Here is a 21,938-nt window from a genome sequence, read left to right as displayed (position 1 = left end):
CATAGATGAGCATTTTGTTGGATATGTTACAGAAGCATTTCCTTCCTCATTCTTGAGATGCGAAGCTGTGTTCACAGCAGTCAGATAGAACATGGAACGGTGGCTGTTCTGACTTTCATTTGAGAGATGCGATTTTCTTTTTTAGATGCATTTCAGATTAAACATGAACATTATAATCCGACTGTTTTACAATGCCTTGACGTTGCATGACCTTTTGTTTGCTTAGTGGCCTCTTTCTTTAGAACCCTGCCTTTTTATATAGCTAGTGCCTTGTTGTGGTTGTGTGGCCCTGACTTCAGTGTTTGATTCTTGTTTGCCTAATGTTCGGTTATGCCTGTTTTTCTAGGTGCTACCAGGGACATCGGTTCTGCTCTGACCCGAATGTGCATGCGCCACCGCAGCATTGAGGCCAAACTGCGACACTTCACCAAGTGAGTGATCGATGTAATCATGTCCCATATTACTTTTAGCTCTGCCTCCCCTTCAATTAAGAGTGAGGGGGAAAAAGGTAGCTGACCATGCCAGGCATTGATTTTCCACTGTCCTGATGACCTTACATTCTCATCGATCAATCCACTGCTTAAAGGGTTTGATGGGTTATTTTTTTCAGTGAGTGAATTTACACTCACATTGCCACTAAAGGCCTAATAAACACTGGAAATGCTTTTATCTCCACATTGCTTATGCATTGCTTTTTTGATGCCTTGATATTCCAATACACTCAGTGCTCTTACGGAGAAACTGGTCATACCACTCCAAGACAAGATAGAGGAGTGGAAGAAGACAGCTGCTCTTCTAGATAAAGATCATGCCAAAGGTATGGCTGATGTCTGAATTTCATCTTTGTAATCTGTATTTCATAATGATTCCGGTTCTCTCACTATTTCTGTTTTTATTCCTGCGTTACAGAATATAAACGGTCTCGACAGGAGATCAAGAAGAAGTCCTCTGATACTCTGAAGCTGCAGAAAAAGGCCAGGAAAGGTGTGGCACTCTCTATTCCTGTCCCCCCCCCCCCCCCAACAACTGCTTGCCTCATATTCTACAAACCAAATTACATCTCCTTCTTTTATATTCTGCTAATACTGACACGGACATCATGTCTAGCTATAGCGAGTCATATAACTCCAAACTCACCTCATATCTGCTGATTAGATAAGTGAGGGAAAAACCCCCACAATGGAGCACTGTTGAAGGAAATTAATCTACACTGTGCTGGTGTGATGTGTAGCATTACCACACTGAAGTGGGCTGTTTTTGAACAGCAGCACATCCAGAAGTATTGTATTCCTCGTATCCCATAGCAATTTGCCAACATTTAAATTTTTTTTTTAATGAATGACACTTTTTAAGCAGGGCGGCACGGTGGTGTAGTGGTTAGCGCTGTCGCCTCACAGCAAGAAGGTCCTGGGTTCGAGCCCCGGGGACGGCGAGGGCCTTTCTGTGTGGAGTTTGCATGTTCTCCCTGTGTCCGCGTGGGTTTCCTCCGGGTGCTCCGGTTTCCCCCACAGTCCAAAGACATGCATGTTAGGTTAACTGGTGACTCTAAATTGACCGTAGGTGTGAGTGTGAATGGTTGTCTGTGTCTATGTGTCAGCCCTGTGATGACCTGGCGACTTGTCCAGGGTGTACCCCGCCTTTCGCCCATAGTCAGCTGGGATAGGCTCCAGCTTGCCTGCGACCCTGTAGAAGGATAAAGTGGCTAGAGATAATGAGATGAGATGAGACTTTTTAAGCATTCTGAGTTGCATTTAATGTTGGGGAACACCAGCAAGACCAGCTAGTTCCTGGTATCACTTACATTATAGCAGCTATAAACATACATTCCCTTATCAGGCCTTCCTTTTTCTCTTTCTCTCCTGAAGTGAAAACAGAAAAATCCGGCTTGTAATGTTATTGAGAAACAAGAAAGTGCAAAATCTTCCATTGTAAAGACCCTCTCGTGGTGCAAAACCTAAAGTTATAGCTTTACCTTTGACCATTACAAAGTGCTGAGACTATTTGCTGACATAAATGTGAAAGAAATGTCTCCTTACAGAAAGTTTCACTGTATTAATGATTATGCATTTTTGTTGTTATTTACGTGGCACATTGACCATTCAAATCCCTGTAAAAGAGTTACTGTAGAAACAACAATAATGCATTAGATCAAGCGTATTAATATAAACCTGTGATTTGGATTTTTGCTGCACTACTGTCATAGCTGCTGTTACAAATTGTTCAGATTCATGAAATCAACAGTGCTGTGTATAAAGGCCCGGTCCCACAATACCGATAATGATAACTATAAATAAATCGGTCCCCTGCAGTTTATGTGGTTGGTGATCACATCAGACCGATAATGATACCTATGGCCCAGGTCTGGGTTTATCCGTATCGGTGAGATTGCTTCTGGAGCGATTTTTCCAGGCCTGGACCTGATCTGATAAAATATCTGACCAATCAGGTAATTGTTTACATGTGACATTGTCTGAGCATGTGCTGTTTTCCCGGGCATCTTTGTACATCCTTACTGCATCATGAAGTCTCAAAATTCACAGAAAATAAAAAATATAATACAAAGCACGGATCTTTTATTCACGAATATGTGATATTTTCTGTGAAATATCAATAGTAAATTAATAAATAAACATATAAATGCAGGTAAGATATTTTAATTATGAACTTCGGCAGTCCAAACATTTAATTGTTTTAGACTTCTTGATTATTTTATCCGTGATGCATCATCTGTATGAAATCCGTAATCAATCTGTAATATACTGAAACGTCTGTGACCAGTCCGTAAATTATTAGCATTCATGATGCATCTCATCTCATCTCATCTCATTATCTCTAGCCGCTTTATCCTGTTCTACAGGGTCGCAGGCAAGCTGGAGCCTATCCCAGCTGACTACGGGCGAAAGGCGGGGTACACCCTGGACAAGTCGCCAGGTCATCACAGGGCTGACACATAGACACAGACAACCATTCACACTCACATTCACACCTACGGTCAATTTAGAGTCACCAGTTAACCTAACCTGCATGTCTTTGGACTGTGGGGGAAACCGGAGCACCCGGAGGAAACCCACGCGGACACGGGGAGAACATGCAAACTCCGCACAGAAAGGCCCTCGCCGGCCACGGGGCTCGAACCCGGACCTTCTTGCTGTGAGGCAACAGTGCTAACCACTACACCACCGTGCCGCCCTCTGTGATGCATCCGTATTAAAATCCGTAATCACTCTGTATTTTGTATCCTTTTTTATTATATTTCCGTAATCCGTGACCTCTCCGTATTATATCAACCATTGGAGTATGTACATGGGTTGTTTTGAAGTCCAAGCTGTACAGTATGACCTGGAACAATGTGCTACTACTTGGAAAAAACTTCCATGACTGTTCCTAAGTTGCATGCATTTATTTACCTGAGTGTCAGGACCAACCGATACTATAGTCGGGATTATAGTTGTGTTGTGACTGCTCCAGACTGGAACTAAATTCAGGCAGAGGTATCGTCATAGTTGGAGTTATAGGTATAGTTATAGTTATCGGTGTTGTGGGACCGGGCCCTAAATCAAGTGAGATGACTCCAAGTGCTACAACAGTAGTGATAAACAGTTCAGCTCAGTAGCACCCCCTAGTGGAGACACAATACATTATATTTCAGAGAGTTAAAAAAATATTATTATTATTATTTCCCCATAGGTTTTTAATATCTATGCTGTGCTTCGAACTTATATTTGTGCTTCCTTGACGTTCTCACAATTGGATTCTTTTGCATCCTTCCTCACATTTACAATCCTTTGTCTCTAATGCTCGTTATCTCACCTGCTGTTTCTCTCGATCTCTCTCTTACTTTTGCTTACTTGACCTGTGCACCATAAAAATGCTAGAACTCCCAGGTATGTATTTAACCACAAGCTATTACCTACCATATTTAGCCTGTAGACAATTTAGCTCAAAAGAATTTGTCTCCACTCCATGCTTGATTCTCTGCATGCTGTACTGTTATTGAAGGATACTTGTAGTGCATGTGTCTTTGTCTGTTCAAGACACACCATGCTTCTGTTTCATTTTATTGGTGTTTGTATTTGATATCTTGATATCAACTCTGGGCGTATGAAGATCCATCACTTTGCCTCTCGTTAGCTCTTTAACTGTCCAGGTTCTCACGTGAGTTCTTTGCATTCACTTAATGTTGACATTCCACATCTGAATATATATATTAGCTAACATATTCATCAGACGTCTCATCTCATGTTCTCATCCATCATAAATGCTGTGGATCTATCCATGCACAGTGTCTCCTTATTAGTATTCCATGATCCACTTACTATAATTTGGTTCCTCTTTTATTTCATTAGGTCTCACCTGCTCTTTCATTCTTCTTTTCTTGTTGATCTCTTACAGGTCGAGGAGGGCTGCAGCCTCAGTTGGACAGTGCTATGCAGGATGTGAGTGACATGTACTTGCTGATGGAGGAGACCGAAAAACAAGCCGTGCGCCGAGCCCTCCTCGAAGAGAGGGGCCGCTTCTGCACCTTCATTAGTTTTTTGCAGCCTGTAGTGGTGAGTCTAAACAACACTGTGCAGCATAATCATGGCTTGATGGCTGGGATGAGGTGTTAGAACTGATTGTATGTGTTTTTGATTTGCAGAATGGAGAGATTTCTATGCTGGGAGAAGTAACTCACCTCCAGGCCATTATGGATGATCTTTCTGTGTTAACCACAGATCCACATAAACTGCCAGAGGCCAGTGAACAGGTGCTGTCCTAAACTGTGGTTAAAAACTATATACATTTCACAAACTTGCACAGTAAAAAATGGAGTGTCAATATTGCAGTGTAAACCTATTTTCCTCTGGATAGAGTAGTTATAACACTATGCAGAGTAAAATTGTCTAAATGGTAGTGTCAAAAGTGAGAGTTAATTCCCACTTGCACACAACGACAAAATCTACTCTGCAGGGTGATGATTCCCCGCGAAAATACAATATAGAGTCAGATTAACTCTGAAAGTCTTACACTATCTATAGTGTTAAATATTTTTACACACCTCATTGTTAATTTTGACACAAAATAGAGTAAAATTAACTCTAAAAATCTTACACTGGCTATAGAGTAAATTTTACACTGATTTTGAGTGGGACCAAATGTTATCTGACAGAGTTAAATTCAACTCTTAAAGAGTAAAATTGACACTATGATTTTTACTGTGTAGGGTGTTTTCACACCTGGTCCCCTTTAAAGGAACCAGACTCAGTCCTCTTTAAGTGGACCAAAAAGTGGACCAACAGAAAAAGAACTCAGTTCTTTTTGTGTTCACACTGTGAATTTATTACAAAGAGGACTGGGTTCTCTTTCTGGTTCAGTTAAGCTTTGATGGGGCCTCAGTCCTCTTTCTGTTCACACCAGGTCCTCTAGAGCCCTCAGACCCCCAGTGCACAGAATTCTGGGTAATTTTCTCTTGAATCAAAATGTCTGCTGCCATGCTTGCCCTGCTGTATTCTTTGATCAAAATAGTGCAGATAAAGGAAAATAAATTTATTATATATATATATATATATATATATATATCTCATCTCATCTCATTATCTCTAGCCGCTTTATCCTTCTACAGGGTCGCAGGCAAGCTGGAGCCTATCCCAGCTGACTACGGGCGAAAGGCGGGGTACACCCTGGACAAGTCGCCAGGTCATCACAGGGCTGACACATAGACACAGACAACCATTCACACCCACATTCACACCTACGGTCAATTTAGAGTCACCAGTCAACCTAACCTGCATGTCTTTTGGACTGTGGGGGAAACCGGAGCACCCGGAGGAAACCCACGCGGACACGGGGAGAACATGCAAACTCCACACAGAAAGGCCCTCGCCGGCCCCGGGGCTCGAACCCAGGACCTTCTTGCTGTGAGGCGACAGCGCTAACCACTACACCACCGTGCCGCCTATATATATATATATATATATATATATATATATATAGTTATATTATTGTGGCCGACTCATCAGTCAGTAAGTTCAGAGAACTGTAAAGCGGCTGTGGTAAGTTCCAAAAGGAAGTTGAGTTTCCCTGCTACAGTCATGTGACCAACTACGGCAAACGAAGAAGGTTAAAACTACAGTGAAAAAGGCGAAGTGAACCCGGTGCGCTTTTTGTTCACAATGCGCAGATTAGGCGAACCGTACTGAGACGACCTCCTGAGGTGGTCTCAGTTCGGTTCGCTTTAAAGGGGTCTGGGTACGGTTGGAGTGTTCACATATGCGCAAAAAATGCTGAGTCATCGATCTGAGTTCGGTTAGATGGCTGAAAGGGACCAAGTGTGAAAACACCCTTAAAATTTATCCTCGTGGCCCCACCCTGTTATACCCTGAGAATTTTTTTTTTTTTTAATATATGCTCTTTTTAAATTTGATGCCAGCAACATGTTTTAAAAAAGTTGGGACAGGGGAAACAAAAGACTGGGAAATTTGTGCAATTCTTAAAAAAAAAAAAACACCTGCAGGAACATCTCACAACTAATTCGGTTAAAGGTGGAATACGAGATTTTGGAATAACGGTTCCCGCAAGCCATATTTTGAAAAGAAACACGCCCGCCCTCGCCATACTCCCACCCCCCACGTCTCCACCCCTCCTCCCCCTCCCCCCACGTCTCCACCCCCCTCCCTACCCGCGCCTCCAAAGCATGTTGCCAAAACCATGTTTATGTGAACATAATGGTACTTACAGGTCAGAGCCTGAGAGTGAATCCGAACGAATAGTGGATACGGGAGGTGGTTTCAAAAACCCATGCTTCATTGGTGTCGAACTGGCTTGTGCCATGCCTTCATAACTAAGAAAACAATAAATAAGAGTTATCGTTTGTGCCACATACAGCTAAGCTAACAAATCATTTGTATGCATGAAATAAATACCATGGAAAAACTACCATCAAGGACGTAATACGACTATACGCATTAGTATAACAATCCGTGTCAGCTAACTTTGCAAATCATGCTAACTTAGCAAAACCTACATTGTGTATCCATTGCTTTGAAATGGCTGGAGTGGTCCCTGCACATACTGTACGCGCAAGGGTAGGGGCGGGGGTGGGGGCGGTGAGGGTTGGGGGGTGGGGTGGGGGTTTGGGGTTGCAGGCTTCAGTCTGATTGATGTGTCAGTATCCAGTCATTTTGAGGTGGTTACTTCGATAGGATTTGATGGCGTTTTTCCTTTATTTTACACTGTAGACTGGATTAAAATATTTCGTTTTTGGGTCAAACCTTCTATTGTACTGCTTGCAACATGGGTGTGAGGAGCTTTTCAAGCAATATGGTAAAAAATACTCCTGAAAAAAATATCGTATTCCACCTTTAATTGGCAACAGATCAGTAACATGATTGGGTATAAAAAGAGCATCCCAGAAAGGCTGAGTCTCTCAGACGTAAAGATGGGGAGGGGTTCATTGCTCTGTGAAAGACTGCATGGGCAAACAGTGTATAATAGGGCAATAATGTTGCTCAATGGAAAATTGCATTTTACAAAAATAAGTTGGAGATCACATCATCTATGGTACATAATACCATTAAAAGATTCAGATAATCTAGAGAAATCTCTGTATGCAAGGAACAAGGCCGAAAACTAGTATTGGTCTTTGGGCCCTTGTGTGACACTGCATTAAAATAGACAAGATTCTGTAGTGGAAATGGCTACATGGGCTCAGGAACATTTCTGAGAACCATTGTCTATGAACACAGTTCATCACTGCATCTACAAATGCAAGTTAAAATTCTACCATGCAAGGTAGAAAATATGTAAACAATATTCAGCAACACTGCCACCTTCTCTGGGTCTGAGTTCATTTGCAGTGGACTGAGGCAAATTGTCCTGTGGTCTGACAAACCAAAATTTGAAATTATTTTTGGAAATCATGGATGTGTTCTCCAGGCTAAAGAGGAGAGAGACCATTATCAGGGCACAGTTCAAAAGCCAGCATCTGTGATGGTATGGGGTGAATTGGTGCACATGACATGGGTAGCTTGCACATCTGGGAAGGCACCATTGATGCTGAATGACATATACAAGTTTAGGGGTAAAATATGCTCCCATCCAGATGACGTCTTTTCAGAGAAGGGCTTGCTTATTTCAGCAAGATAACGCCAAATTGCATTCTGCACCTAGTTCAACTGCATAGCTCCGTAGTAAAAGAGTCCGGGTGCTAAACTGGTCTGCCGCCAAGTCCAAACCTGTTTCCCGTTGAAAACATTATGAAACACAAAATATGACAAAGGAGACCTTGCACTGCTGAGCAGCTGAAATCCTCTACCAGGCAAGAAACCTCAATCAGGCAGGGACAACATTTCTCTTTCAAAACTACTGTACAGCAATTGGTCTCCTCAGTTCCCAAACGTTTACAGAGTGTTGCTAAAAGTGGAGGTGATGCACCACCATGGTAAACATGCCCCTGTCCCAACTTTTTGCTGGCATCAAATTCAAAATGAGCATATATTTCTCGTACACCAATAAATATTCTCAGTTTCAACATTTGATATGTTGTATTTGTACTATTTTCAATGAAACATAAGGTTTCCATGATTTAAAAATGATCGCATTCTGTTTTTACCTATATTTTGCATAGCATCCTGACTTTTCTGGAAATGGGGTTATAGATTCTAGTATGGACTCTCAGGACTTATTGTCAGGGTTCATATAGATGCTTGAAAATCTTGTAAATACTGAAGTTGAACTTTGCTGTGAATCAATGACTGGAAAATCTTTGATTTTTCCATTTTAAGTAAGGCAAGGCAAGTTTATTTATATAGCACATTTCATACACAATGGCAGTTCAATGTGCTTTACAGGAGAAAAACAAAACAGTAAACAATTGAGAATAAAATTACATAAAATAATTTTATTTTTATTCTAATATATAATATTATAAGAATTAAACAATTAATTAAAAGAATTAAAAGAATTAAAAGAAAATAATAAGAATTAAACAATAGTAGAAATAAAATAATAAAATGAAGTAGTAGTTCAAATAGGAGGAGAAAAAGAAAAAAACAGCAGAATAAAATAGAATAAAGTTAAAGTTAAAGTAAATTTGAAACATGCAGAGAAAGTAAAGATTATAAAAAATGTAAAGAAGACAATATTAATTATTTAACAGAAAGCATCTGAAAACAGCTTGGTCTTTAACCTAGATTTGAAGCTGCCAACAGCAGGAGCATTTTTAATGTCCTCTGGCAGTTGGTTCCATAGCTGTACTGCATAGTAGCTAAAAGCTGCTTCACCATACTTTGTTTTAACAACTGGTTTTAATAGTAAATTTTTCTGTTTCGATCTGGTAGATCTGATTGGGTTAGGCCGCTGCAACATATCAGAGAGGTAATTGGGCCCTGTACCATTTAGAGATTTGTACATCAGCAGCAATGCTTTAAAGTCAATTCTGTAGCTTACTGGAAGCCAGTGAAGGGACCTTAGAATTGGAGTAATGTGCTCTGTTCTTTTTGTTCGTGTGAGAACCCTAGCCGCTGCATTTTGAACCAGCTGAAGTCCTTTGATGGTCTTTTTTGGCAGGCCTGTGAAAAGGCCATTGCAGTAATCAACCCTACTAGAGATGAAGGCATGTATTAGTTTTTCCAGATAATTTTTTGACATAAGTCCTCTTAGTTTGGAAATGGTTTTTAGGTGATAAAATGCCGTTTTAGTGATTGCTTTCATGTGACTGTCAAAGTTTAGCTCGCTGTCAATGAAAACACCAAGATTTTTAACCATTTCTTTAGTTTTAATCCCTTTTGTGTCAAGAATAGTGGTAATCCTGAGTCTTTCATCTTTTTTTCCAAATAGAATTACTTCTGTTTTATCTGTGTTCAGCTGAAGAAAACTTTGTGACATCCAGCTGTTGATTTGGTCGATACACTGGTAGAGACATTCAAGGGGGGCATAATCATTAGGTGATAGAGCAAAACAAATTTGGGTGTCATCTGCATAGCAGTGATACAAAATTGAATTGTTATTGATAATTTGCCCAAGTGGGAGCATATAAAGGTTGAAAAAGTTCATTCAAAAGTAGCCTGGCAAGCCAGACTAAATGTGAATATTTAGTCTGGCCTCGATCCGTAGACATTTCCGAAGGGTGTAGGAGGAACAACCCGCTGTCTTTCAAACTGTCTCTGTGCGTATAGGCCAACGCTCTGACCAATCAGCGCAACAGTGACTGTGACGTAGTCAGAGCGACAGAAAGCAGTGGGGGAGGCCTTGAAATAAATAATTTTTCAAAATGCGTATTAATTAATAAACAGGTTCTAGATATTAAGAAGTTTGGAGATAATGACCACAAGTTTGGAGTCTGTACCACATAACTCTTATTTTTTTTCAAGTGTTTTTCAAGGGTTTGCTTAAACTGTTTTTGAGAGTTTTTATTTTTATTTAGTGGTGTTTGGTGAAATAATTTCCCTTAAATTTAAAATAACGGGAAAATAAGAAACAATCAAAAAGTAATGTTTCAAAGCTGTTTATTAATTCTTCGTACTGCACAAACTAGCCCCATCCTTTTGGCTATGAGCGGAGCCAGCTGGTAGATCAGACTTTTGCCATAGCCGGTCGGCAAAACAGCGAAAACGTCCTTCTTGAAAAGGAATGAGCGGAGAGCCTCTTCCTGCTCATGTTTCAACGAAAACTCCAAGTCTAATTCTTCTAAAACTGATTCCAAAGCGGAGTCAAACGCGCGCTGTTCACTAGCCGTAGCCATCTTTCCTGTTGTGCTTTCTCCAGCATCGCGCAGCCTTGACGTCACTCCTGCAAAAGCCCGCCCAAAGAATCCAAACAAAAACCTTGCGTTGTGATTGGCGGGCACGATTTGATGCCCGGGGTGTTTTTGTTTATATGGTGCAAGGCTAGACCCACTTGCTAGGCAAAAATATTTTTGGCCGCTAGGCGGGTGGGTCTAGTTTACTAGGCTACATTTTAAGATGACTGTATAACATTTGACATTTTCATAATATTATATCTACTTAAAGAAAAACTCCACCCTGAAACACATGAAAAATGTTCATATGAACTGCTTATGATGTACTGAGTTATGCCGGTGCTAGTTTGTTGGTTGATAGTATGTTTTAATTATTCTTGTGAAAAGTCCTGTGGTTTGTTGCTCTGACATCACAGAGTAACATTGCTAGCACAGTTACAATGATGTTCAATAGGAGAAAAAATATCAGTGATACCAAATATAATGGATAATGTTCATGTTTTACTGTTAGCTCCTAAAAACAAAAAAAGGCTTGTCTTTTCAATCCCCACTTTCAGTTATGGTCAATGTCTCAATATACCAGGATGCAGTGCAGTTTTATAACACAGTTAGGCTGAGTTTTGACAATGCGTGTCAGTCAGTGGGAAAACATTGGGAGTGACATCATTGGAAATATCGGGAAATATGTCACTCAGAGCCGCGATGTATTTTGTATGAAAAATATGAGTTTTTCAACACGAGAAGATAAACTTCATTTCTTCAAGCTAACATGTGATTTCTTTTTTATTATATCGACACATTCACAAACAAAAAGTACGCAAATTTATTAAAAACAATTAATAGATTTCCTTACGAGTGACATATAGACAAGTATGTCACGTTTGCCGTTCTCGATGTCCCGGATGTAGTTTGCATGAAAAATCCAAGTGGCGTGTTCCCTAGTAAAACACTCGTGTCCATATATATGTATGTATGTACGTGTGTGTGTAAACATTTTTCTTTTTTCTTTTTTTTTCCTTTACTAGGTTATCCTGGACTTGAAGGGTTCTGACTACAGCTGGTCCTACCAGACTCCCCCCTCCTCCCCCAGCAGTACTGGCTCGAGAAAGAGCAGCCTGTGCAGGTGCTTAACAGATTGGTTTTACACTGATCTGCTGTTAATGTAATGTATGCTTTTGATGTAGAATCCATTTATTGGTTTCATATTTTAGTGCAGAACAGTCGATTTTTGTTCTGGATACAGCTGTTACTTCATCAGTTAAACAAGCAGTTTGTTCTTTATCGAGTACTCTGTTAAACCTTGACAAATCTTCACTTTTCCATAACTAATCCCACCACCTTAGCTAAAAAATGAGGCAGAATACTCTGGTTTAGGGGCCGAGCCAGAAAAATGCTAACAGGATGCTGGAGCATAGAAAACAAGCCATATCTATTTCATCGGAATATTACGAATCACAGTTTTTGACCTCTTTCAAATATTATAGTTGTTAGATGATAGATAGATTTGAAATAGTACAAACTCCTATTTATTTAAGATGGAACACAATGATGAGTCAGGTTTATCCATAATTTACACAAGGCTCCTATTTTTTTTTATCTCTCTTTGTCTTTTAGTTTGGTGCATCTACCACCAGGTGGCGCTCATCGCCTGAGCAGCGTCTCCTCTCATGATTCTGGATTCATCTCTCATGATGCCAACATGTACTCCAAACCTCCTTCTCCCATGCCATCAGACATTACCAGCCAGGTGATTCACTAATCCAGTGGTGTCGAATTCACATTCTGCCCAGGCCACAACACAAGGGCCATAAATTAAAGCTTATTTTATTTATTTTATTGAAATACATATTATTATCATTTCTGTCAAAAGACACCTGGACTCTGAAAGAAAAAATAAGGGCTTACAAAACTTATCTATTTTGCTCCATTAGGTGATAACACGTATTAAATGTAATGCTTTTTGTTATCTATCGCTATATAATAGTTCTATTTTCCAAATAATTCTATTTTCAAAAATATTTATTAACTTTAAAAAGAGACCTCTCAAGAAGAAGAAAAAATGCCTGTAGTCCTTAGAGCATCCTTGCTTTCCATTAGCTTTTTGTTTTTCAACATATTTGTACGTCTATATATATATGGCGGCGTGGTGGTGTAGTGGTTAGCACTGTCGCCTCACAGCAAGAAGGTCCGGGTTCGAGCCCCGTGGCCGGCGAGGGCCTTTCTGTGCGGAGTTTGCATGTTCTCCCCGTGTCCGCGTGGGTTTCCTCCAGGTGCTCCGGTTTCCCCCACAGTCCAAAGACATGCAGGTTAGGTTAACTGGTGACTCTAAATTGACCGTAGGTGTGAGTGTGAATGGTTGTCTATGTTGTCTATGTGTCAGCCCTGTGATGACCTGGCGACTTGTCCAGGGTGTACCCCGCCTTTCGCCCGTAGTCAGCTGGGATAGGCTCCAGCTTGCCTGCGACCCTGTAGAACAGGATAAAGCGGCTAGAGATGATGATAATATGTATATATGTGTATATATATAAGATTTATTTGACATGGACAATGCACATTAATAAACATAAAATGTAAGGGTGTATTCAGACCAGGATAGTTCGATAGTTCACTTGCTTTGGTCATTTTGGTGCGGTTCGCTTTCACACTGTACATTTTAGTAAGCGGACCAAAATCTGTCGTCAAAGCCACGCGCCCTGAGGTCGTTCAGCTATTGGTCAGAGACGACACGCGCACAAAGCGTTAAGTTCAAAAGTAGTCATGGAGGCTTTCCGTGCTGTTATTCTTTTTAATGTCATCAAAGCTATATGTTTTTTCCAGTTTTTACTGTTTTCACAATTGTGCGATTACTATGCTGTTGTACAAGTAATTTATCAACGACGACGACAAAGGGCAAGGCAGCTACGGAGGATAGCGCTGATGAGCGCACATCATGTTGTGACAGTTCTGGCTCTTCACGCATTAGATGAATTTCTTTTTTGCGTCGCTAGTACCGCCACTTTTTGAAAGAATGTCCCTGATTTTAATGTAGGTCTGACGGAGTTTCTTCACTTTTAGCCGACATTGTTCTGGGGAGCGCGTGAACCCCTTCTCCTTCATTTTCTCACTGAATACAGCAAACACGTCGGCATTTTTGTGTTCTCTCCAAAAGCTCAGATATGTGGACATCTGCCCATATATCCACAAGGGTACGCGTTTCTTCCTCGGCCCACGTTTGCCCCCTACTCATTTTTTGTACTCTGTAGTCTAGCCTACCACTGGTCTGAATGACTGAACGACTGTTGTAAGGTTCCCTTGACAACCGAAACAGTGTTTGCACTTTGCGGTGAAGTGTCAAGACTCTGTTTCCCATAATGCTCGACAAACGACGGAAGCTCCTGAGGTACAAAAAAGCAAAACTGTCGGATTAGGTCCGGTCTGCTTTCACACCTCCAAAAGATCCGCACCAGGGTTCCTTTGGTCCGGACCGAGTCCGACCTTGCAGCTCGGTCTCGGTCCGCTTGTTTGGTCCGGACCAGAGTTCAGTGGTTTGTATTCAGACCAACCCAAAAAGGTCCGGACCAAGGGAAATTTGGTTCGTTTGGTCGTTTGGTCCGGACCAAACAACGTAGGTGTGAATACGCCATAAATGTGCAAGAATTAGCCAAAATGGCTATTTTGCATCCGTTGTCTATGGACCAATGTTAAAAGGTCAGATCCACCTAAAAAAAATACATAGCACTGTAAAAGTAAAAGAACACATAACACATAAAACATGCAATAAGAATATGATCAGTATCACTGGATTTTACATTTGGTTTTTGGAGTCAATTATTCAATCACATTTTAAAGCCAACACCTGACATGTCTCTGGATTGTTTGCACACAGGTCTGATTTGCATCCAATGCAACTTATACACTTAAGTTTTAACGGGCGTTTCGTTTCCTGTGAGATGTAAACTCATGCTGTACGGTGGCACATGTGGAACATGTGCAATCACTAATCTCCGGGTCTGCTGTGAATTGTAGATACTACTGCATTGGGTGTAGTTTTGAAAACAAGCTAGGACCAAGTATGCCTATGCCATTCTCTATTCCTGTGTTGATAAGAAATAGAAAACATAGAGCATATTTAACCCAGGGGGTAAACCAGTCTAGTCTCCTTCCTGTTTCAAAACAACATCAGAGTGCCCAAGCGGATATTACTTCTAGACTTTCTGTAAAGCTTGCTCTTCTGAACGTTAGATCACTTTCAAACAAGTCATTTTTAATTAATCTTATTTGCAAACACAATCTTGATTTTTTGCTTCTAACTGAAACATGGCTGGATCAAGAAAAGAGTGCTACCACCCTTATTGAAGCAGCTCCCCCAAATTTTAATTTCATGAGTGCTACCCGACAGGGGAAAGGTGGAGGGATCGCAAATATATTCAAAGCCTCTTTTCAGTGTAAACAGTCCTCACTTGGTGATTTTACATCCTTTGAACGCTTATGTGTACTTGTTACATGCTCTCCTAACATATTGTTATTAACTATTTACAGGCCTCCGAGACATTCAGCCAAGGTTTTTCTGGAAGAGTTTGGTGAACTGTTGTCAGTCATTTGCTTAGAGTTTGACTGTCTTATTATATCTGGGGATTTCAACTTGCATGTAGATAATTCTGAAAACACTTATGCCAGAGAACTACTTGCACTTATTGACAACTTCAACCTAGTACAGCATAAACAGGGGCCGACCCACTCTCGTGGCCATACCGTTGACCTCGTTATCGCAAAGGGTCTTACTGTTTCTACTACTGTTGTTGACCTGGCCTTATCTGATCATTTCTGTGTTTTCTCTGATGTTTCTATTAGAGGTCTGCGCGGGACAGAATTTTCAGTCCCGCTCCTGCATTGTGCAGTCCCGCTCCCGCAAAGAATTATGATTTTCAGTCACGCTCCCGCCCGCGCCTGCCATATTTTGTCCCACTCCCGCCCGCAAATCCCGCATGATGCAGACGTTCGCGTTATTTCTCACGAAAGTTCTTGTCATTGGCTTGGGGAATTAAACATGCTGAGCTTAGCTGAGCTCTCCACTGACCGATCCTTCATTTATTGTAAGTTTATTGTTTAGACTCTGACATTCTACTGACGCATTCCAAGTTGAGCGCTGCATGCGCTCATGATTGACAGCTCTCGCTTTGATTGACAGCTCTCGCTTTGATTGACAGCTCTCGCTTTGCGCACTCGCTCTCCCACTTCCGAGTCTGTGGCGTTATGATTCCAACCGCGATTTCATTCTCCTCTCATATGAAGTGCTGCGCAACCACAACCAGCTCCTCAGATTATACACTGTCTATTTCTAGCTTTAAGTTGAACAATCTGTGCGATACACAGTCCTTTTTAATACTAGTTAATACTTTTTTAAATACTTTTTTAAATACTTTTTAATACTTAGGACTAATACTCTTGACTTTTTTTTTTTTAATATTTTTATTAGGATTTTTTTTCATACAAACAAGAACATTACACAATTCAAAAAATAAAAATAAAAATAATTGATAACGAAATTCTATTATGTAATAATTAAAATATTAAAGCTGCACAGTACAAATAAAACCAAAAGGAAAAAAACAAACAAACAAACAAACAAACAAAAAACCTAAAATAAATTAAAAAAAGGGAGCGAGAGGGTCCGTCAGTTAGGGGGCAGAGACTGGAGAGAGCGGAAGAATGTAAGAAAGGGAAGCCACTTGTTATAAAATTTAGCAGAGTTACCGTTCACTGAATATCTGATCTTTTCCAACTTTAGAAAAGACATGACGTCATTGAGCCACTGACGACTCGAGGGAGCTTTAGTCGACTTCCAGTGGAGTAGAAGGTGGCGTCTTGCCAGTAAGGAAGTAAAAGCTAAAATATCCAATTGATGAGAGGTAAACCGGTTATGGTCCTCTGGGAGCCCGAATATAGCAACATGGGGGGAGACTTTTATGGTCACTGATAGTATTTTAGACATGGTATCAAAATAATTCAACCAGAAGCAAGAGAGTAGCGGACAAGAGTAGAACATATGGGTTAAATTGCAGGATGAGGCATGACATTTGTCGCATTTGTCAGCAATACTGGGATAGATTTGAGACAATCGAGCTTTGGAAAAATGGACTCTAAACAGTACTTTAAACTGTATAAGTGTGAGACGAGCACAGGATGAGCTTGTGTGAATTTTCTTAAGAGCAGTGTCCCACCAGTCATCCTCCAAGTTTAGATCCAGTTCATCTTCCCAGGCAGTCTTAACTTTAGTAACTGGTGAGCAATCAAAAGAAAGAAGTTCGTTATAAACTTTAGAAATAAATGATTTTTGAAGTGGATCGCGGTTTATACTCTTGACTTTTTAACGGTAAGTGTACCTCTTTTTAAAGCAGCACTTACTTCTGAAGCACTGTGAGCTTCACTAGAGGAGCTCTGCTCTTCTGCCATGATCGGAGATCTCAAACATGGAAGAGCGGAAAGGAATCGGAAACGTACGCGAGATTAGACCACATCCGCAAATTTAGGCATCTTAAAATGTTTTTATTAATGCCAAATAAAATATCCAGCACAAATTATATACGATAAATTAATACGATAAATTAATAATTTATAAATTTTATTTTAAACACGTTTTAGTTAGCAGGACTGCAGCTTATCACCTCTCCCGCCCGCGCCCACATTGTGCACTCCCCCTCGCGCCCGCAATGAGCTTTCAAAATTTGTCCCGCGCCGCACTGCTTTGCGTCGGGTCCCGCAGGACTCCCGCGGGAGTGCAGGGCTCTAGTTTCTATGTCCCCTCACATTCAGAACAGCTCAATGACTATGGGTAGGAGAGTCATAAACGACAACACGTGTTCTCTTTGAGCAAGCTCTCTCACAGATCTCAACTAAAATGTCAGACTCTGTAGACGACTTACGGAAATTTTTAATTTAAATATGACCCAAATTATGGATGATGTTGCTCCATTCAAAATGAAAAGAGTCAGTGACAAGCAGAAAGCACCATGGAAGCAATACCCAGCTGTTAAACTGCTAAAGAGAGAATGTAGGAAGACTGAAAGAAAATGGCGCAAATCTAAACTTCACATCCATTATCAAATCCATAAAGAGATGCTTTGTAAATATAATTATGAAATTGGTAAAGCAAGACAGTCTTTCTTCTCCAACATCATCAACAGGAATATGAACAATGCCCGTGTGCTATTTTCAACAGTAGAGAAGCTAACTAATCCCCCACCACAATTAGCACCTGAACTTCTCTCAGTTAATAAATGCAATGAGTTTGCATCCTTCTTCAAAGGTAAAATTGATCAAATACGGCAGAATATTGCTCATAATATATCTCAGTTCCAAATAACTGAAAAGCTGCAATCACCAGTGACACAGACAGACAATTTCAACACAATGTCAGAATTTTGTTTGATTGATTCCGAGACTCTTGAAAAAACTGTACAAAATCTCAGTTCCTCAACATCTGAATTGGACATTCTGCCCAACAACTTTTTTAAGTCTGTTCTTCACCTCATAATTACAGATGTGCTTCAGATCATAAATACATCCCTAGAGACTGGCATTGTTCCTGTGTCCCTGAAGAAAGCCGTTGTAAAGCCCCTACTTAAAAAGAATAATCTGGATGCTTCAGTATTAAACAACTACAGGCCAATATCAAATCTACCATTCATCGGGAAAATCCTTGAAAAAATTGTCTTCAATCAATTAACTGCCTTCTTGATATCAAACAGCTGTTTTGATAACTTTCAGTCAGGATTTCGTGCCAATCACAGCACTGAAACAGCGCTGATTAAAGTTATAAATGACATACGTCTTAATACTGATGCAGGCAAAACATCGGTCCTGGTGTTACTGGACCTCAGTGCAGCTTTTGATACTGTTGATCACAACATACTGCTATATCGACTTGAACACTGGGTTGGGTTGACTGGTAAAGTTATCAATTGGTTAAAATCATACTTAAAAGATAGAAGCTTCTTTGTTACCATGGGAAATTGTACCTCAACATCAATGTCCTTGACCTGTGGTGTCCCCCAGGGGTCGATCCTTGGACCATTACTATTCAACCTTTTATATGCTCCCACTTGGACAAATTATCAAGAACAACTCAATTTTGTATCACTGCTATGCAGATGACACCCAAATTTATTTTGCTCTATCACCTAATGATTATGCCCCCCCTACCAGTGTATTGACCAAATCAACAACTGGATGTCACAAAATTTTCTTCAGCTGAACACAGATGAGACAGAAGTAATTCTATTTGGGGAAAAAAGATGAAAGACTCAGGATTACCACTATTCTTGACACAAAGGGGATTAAAACAAAAGATATGGTTAAAAATCTTGGTGTTTTCATTGACAGCGAGCTAAACTTTGACAGTCACATGAAAGCAATCATTAAATCAGCATTTTATCACCTAAAAAACATTTCCAAACTAAGAGGACTTATGTCAAAAAATGATCTGGAAAAACTTATACATGCCTTCATCTCTAGTAGGGTTGATTACTGCAATGGCCTTTTCACAGGCCTGCCAAAAAAGACCATCAAACGACTTCAGGTGATTCAAAATGCAGCGGCGAGGGTTCTCACACGAACAAAAAGAACAGAGCACATTACTCCAATTCTAAGGTCCCTTCACTGGCTTCCAGTAAGCTACAGAATTGACTTTAAAGCATTGTTGCTGGTGTACAAATCTCTAAATGGTACAAGGTCCAATTACCTCTCTGATATGTTGCAGCGGCCTAACCCAATCAGATCTACCAGATCGCAGCAGCAACATTTACTGTTAAAACCTGTTGTTAAAACAAAGTGTGGTGAAGCAGCTTTTAGCTACTATGCAGTACAGCTATGGAACCAACTGCCAGAGGACATCAAAAATGCTCCTGCTGTTGGCAGCTTCAAATCTAGACTAAAGACCAAGTTGTTTTCAGATGCTTTCTGCTAACTGATAAATATCATCATCTTTACATGTTTTAAACTTTACTTAACTTTTACAGTCTCTGCATGTTTTAAACTTTACTTAACTTTTATTCCATTTTATTCTGCTGTTTTTTACTGAACTTTTACTTCATTGTATTACTTTATTTCTACTATTGTTTAATTCTTATATTATGTTTATTTTTCTCTCTTCTTCCCCCTTTATTTTATGTAATTTTATTTTCTATTGTTTACTGTTTTGCCTTTACCTCTGTAAAGCACATTGAACTGCCACTGTGTATGAAATGCGCTATATAAATAAACTTTCCTTGCCTTGCTCCAGTGTGAAAATGTTGAGCAGTAGGTACCAAGTGCCATTTCAGTTTGTTTGGTTTTTTTTTTCTGCAAGGCAATGAGACAACATGGCAGCAGGCCATTTTTGGCTTGTGGGCCTTGAGTTTGAAACCTGTCGTCGTCTTCTTTTGGCTGCTCCCGATTAGGGGTCGCCACAGCAGATCTTTCGTCTCCATTGCTCCCTGTCTTCCGCATCCTTCTCTACCACACCTGCCACTTTCATGTCCTCTCTCACCACATCCATGTATCTCCTCTTTGGCCTTCCTCGTTTTCGTTTGCCTGGCAGCTCCATCCTCAACATTCTCCTTCCCACATGCTCTGCATCTCTTCTCAGGATGTGCCCAGACCATCTCAGCCTCATCTCTCTTAGCTTAATTCCCAAGCTCTCCACATGTGCTGTCCCTCTGATGTGCTCGTTCCTTATCCTGTCCAACCTCCCATCGCAAACCTTAACATCCTCAACTCCACCACCTCCAACTTTGCCTCCTGTCTCTTCGTTAAGGGGAGTTTGAAATCTGTGTACTAATCTAATATTAACAGAATACTTCTAGGAGTGTGTCTCTATTTATCATAATGAACGCAACAACATCTTTAACATCGTTTTTTTTTTTTTTCCAAACAGAAGTCATCCAGCTCTGCATCCTCTGAAGCATCAGAGACATGTCAGTCTGTTAGCGAGTGTGGCTCTCCCATAGCAGTGAGTATTACACTGTACACCATAATTTGAATCCTGGTCTCAAACTCAACAGCATATCAAACTGTACATACTGTGTAGAATAATATTTTCTCTCACTAAGCATTTTCACACTTCTGCAAATCTTCGTCTTCTGGTTTTGCTTTTCCCACAGATTTACATTTTGTTGGGTCTGATTTAGTGTTTTGGCCTGGACGGGGTTCTTGCTGAGGTCTATAATATTTAAATATCTAAATTCCCTAAATGTAGGGAGTTGAAAGTCAGTTGTTTCCAGGCCTGGGATTATATAGAGATTCAGAAAGCATGTTGGAAAAAGTATGGATATTTTATCTCATCTCATTATCTCTAGCCGCTTTATCCTGTTCTACAGGGTCGCAGGCAAGCTGGAGCCTATCTCAGCTGACTACGGGCGAAAGGCGGGGTACACCCTGGACAAGTCGCCAGGTCATCACAGGGCTGACACATAGACACAGACAACCATTCACACTCACATTCACACCTACGGTCAATTTAGAGTCACCAGTTAACCTAACCTGCATGTCTTTGGACTGTGGGGGAAACCAGAGCACCCGGAGGAAACCCACGCGGACACGGGGAGAACATGCAAACTCCACACAGAAAGGCCCTCGCCGGCCACGGGGCTCGAACCCGGACCTTCTTGCTGTGAGGCGACAGCGCTAACCACTACACCACCATGCCGCCCGGATATTTTATTATGAAAGTAAAATTCTGTTCACCTCAAGATTCTAAATGAGTTGCTTTTGGACAGTTCCTGATTTTCTGCACTAACACAGTTAACATTTCACTTTCTTCCTCTTTCATGATAGTTACTTACTGAAATTTGTAGGACAACATTGAAAACATAGAAAGTCCAAAATGGGCAAGAACCGATATATTTTATGTATGTGATTTTGCTTCTGTTACACTGCTTTATCAACCTTCATGGAGTCTATCCTCCATAAACATTCAGGCATTCTGACCAATTGTCATTCCGTCTCCACAGTTTGGCTCGTCCTTCGCTACATTTCACCTTGCTCACACTCATAATGGCTCCATCAGACCTCTTCCCTTTATGTCCTATAATCATTCCCCTGGATCACACTCCCCCTCACCCACAACCAAAGTTCATCACTGGAAGGTTTGTTTTTATTTTGGCTAGTTGGTCACGTTTCATATTAGTTCATGCATTCTGCATTCTGTTTTGCTTTTCAGACTTTTCATTATTTAATTAATTTAGTTTCATGTACATTTTTCCTT

At 40.6% G+C, this 21,938-nt stretch overlaps 1 protein-coding gene across 4 annotated transcripts in view; it reads left to right on the top strand.

Moving 5' to 3' along the window:
- mtss1la (MTSS I-BAR domain containing 2a) overlaps positions 1-21,938 on the top strand; it is an 89,762-nt gene that overhangs the window by 62,389 nt on the left and 5,435 nt on the right. For 2 of the 4 annotated variants that reach the window (XM_060923733.1, XM_060923732.1), the window contains exons 4-12: positions 347-431; positions 726-817; positions 910-984; positions 4,393-4,550; positions 4,640-4,747; positions 11,743-11,840; positions 12,332-12,464; positions 20,610-20,684; positions 21,685-21,819. In XM_060923733.1, coding sequence (XP_060779716.1) covers positions 347-431; positions 726-817; positions 910-984; positions 4,393-4,550; positions 4,640-4,747; positions 11,743-11,840; positions 12,332-12,464; positions 20,610-20,684; positions 21,685-21,819 — 959 coding nt within the window. The remainder of the gene's footprint in view (positions 1-346; positions 432-725; positions 818-909; positions 985-4,392; positions 4,551-4,639; positions 4,748-11,742; positions 11,841-12,331; positions 12,465-20,609; positions 20,685-21,684; positions 21,820-21,938) is intronic. The other 2 variants (XM_060923735.1, XM_060923734.1) reach the window with 1 other exon arrangement.

This window comes from Neoarius graeffei, chromosome 6 (genome assembly GCF_027579695.1).
Source record: "Neoarius graeffei isolate fNeoGra1 chromosome 6, fNeoGra1.pri, whole genome shotgun sequence".
NCBI lineage: Eukaryota > Metazoa > Chordata > Actinopteri > Siluriformes > Ariidae > Neoarius > Neoarius graeffei.
The sequence above is the reverse complement of the archived record's forward strand: the minus strand, read 5'-3'. Positions and strand labels throughout refer to the sequence as shown.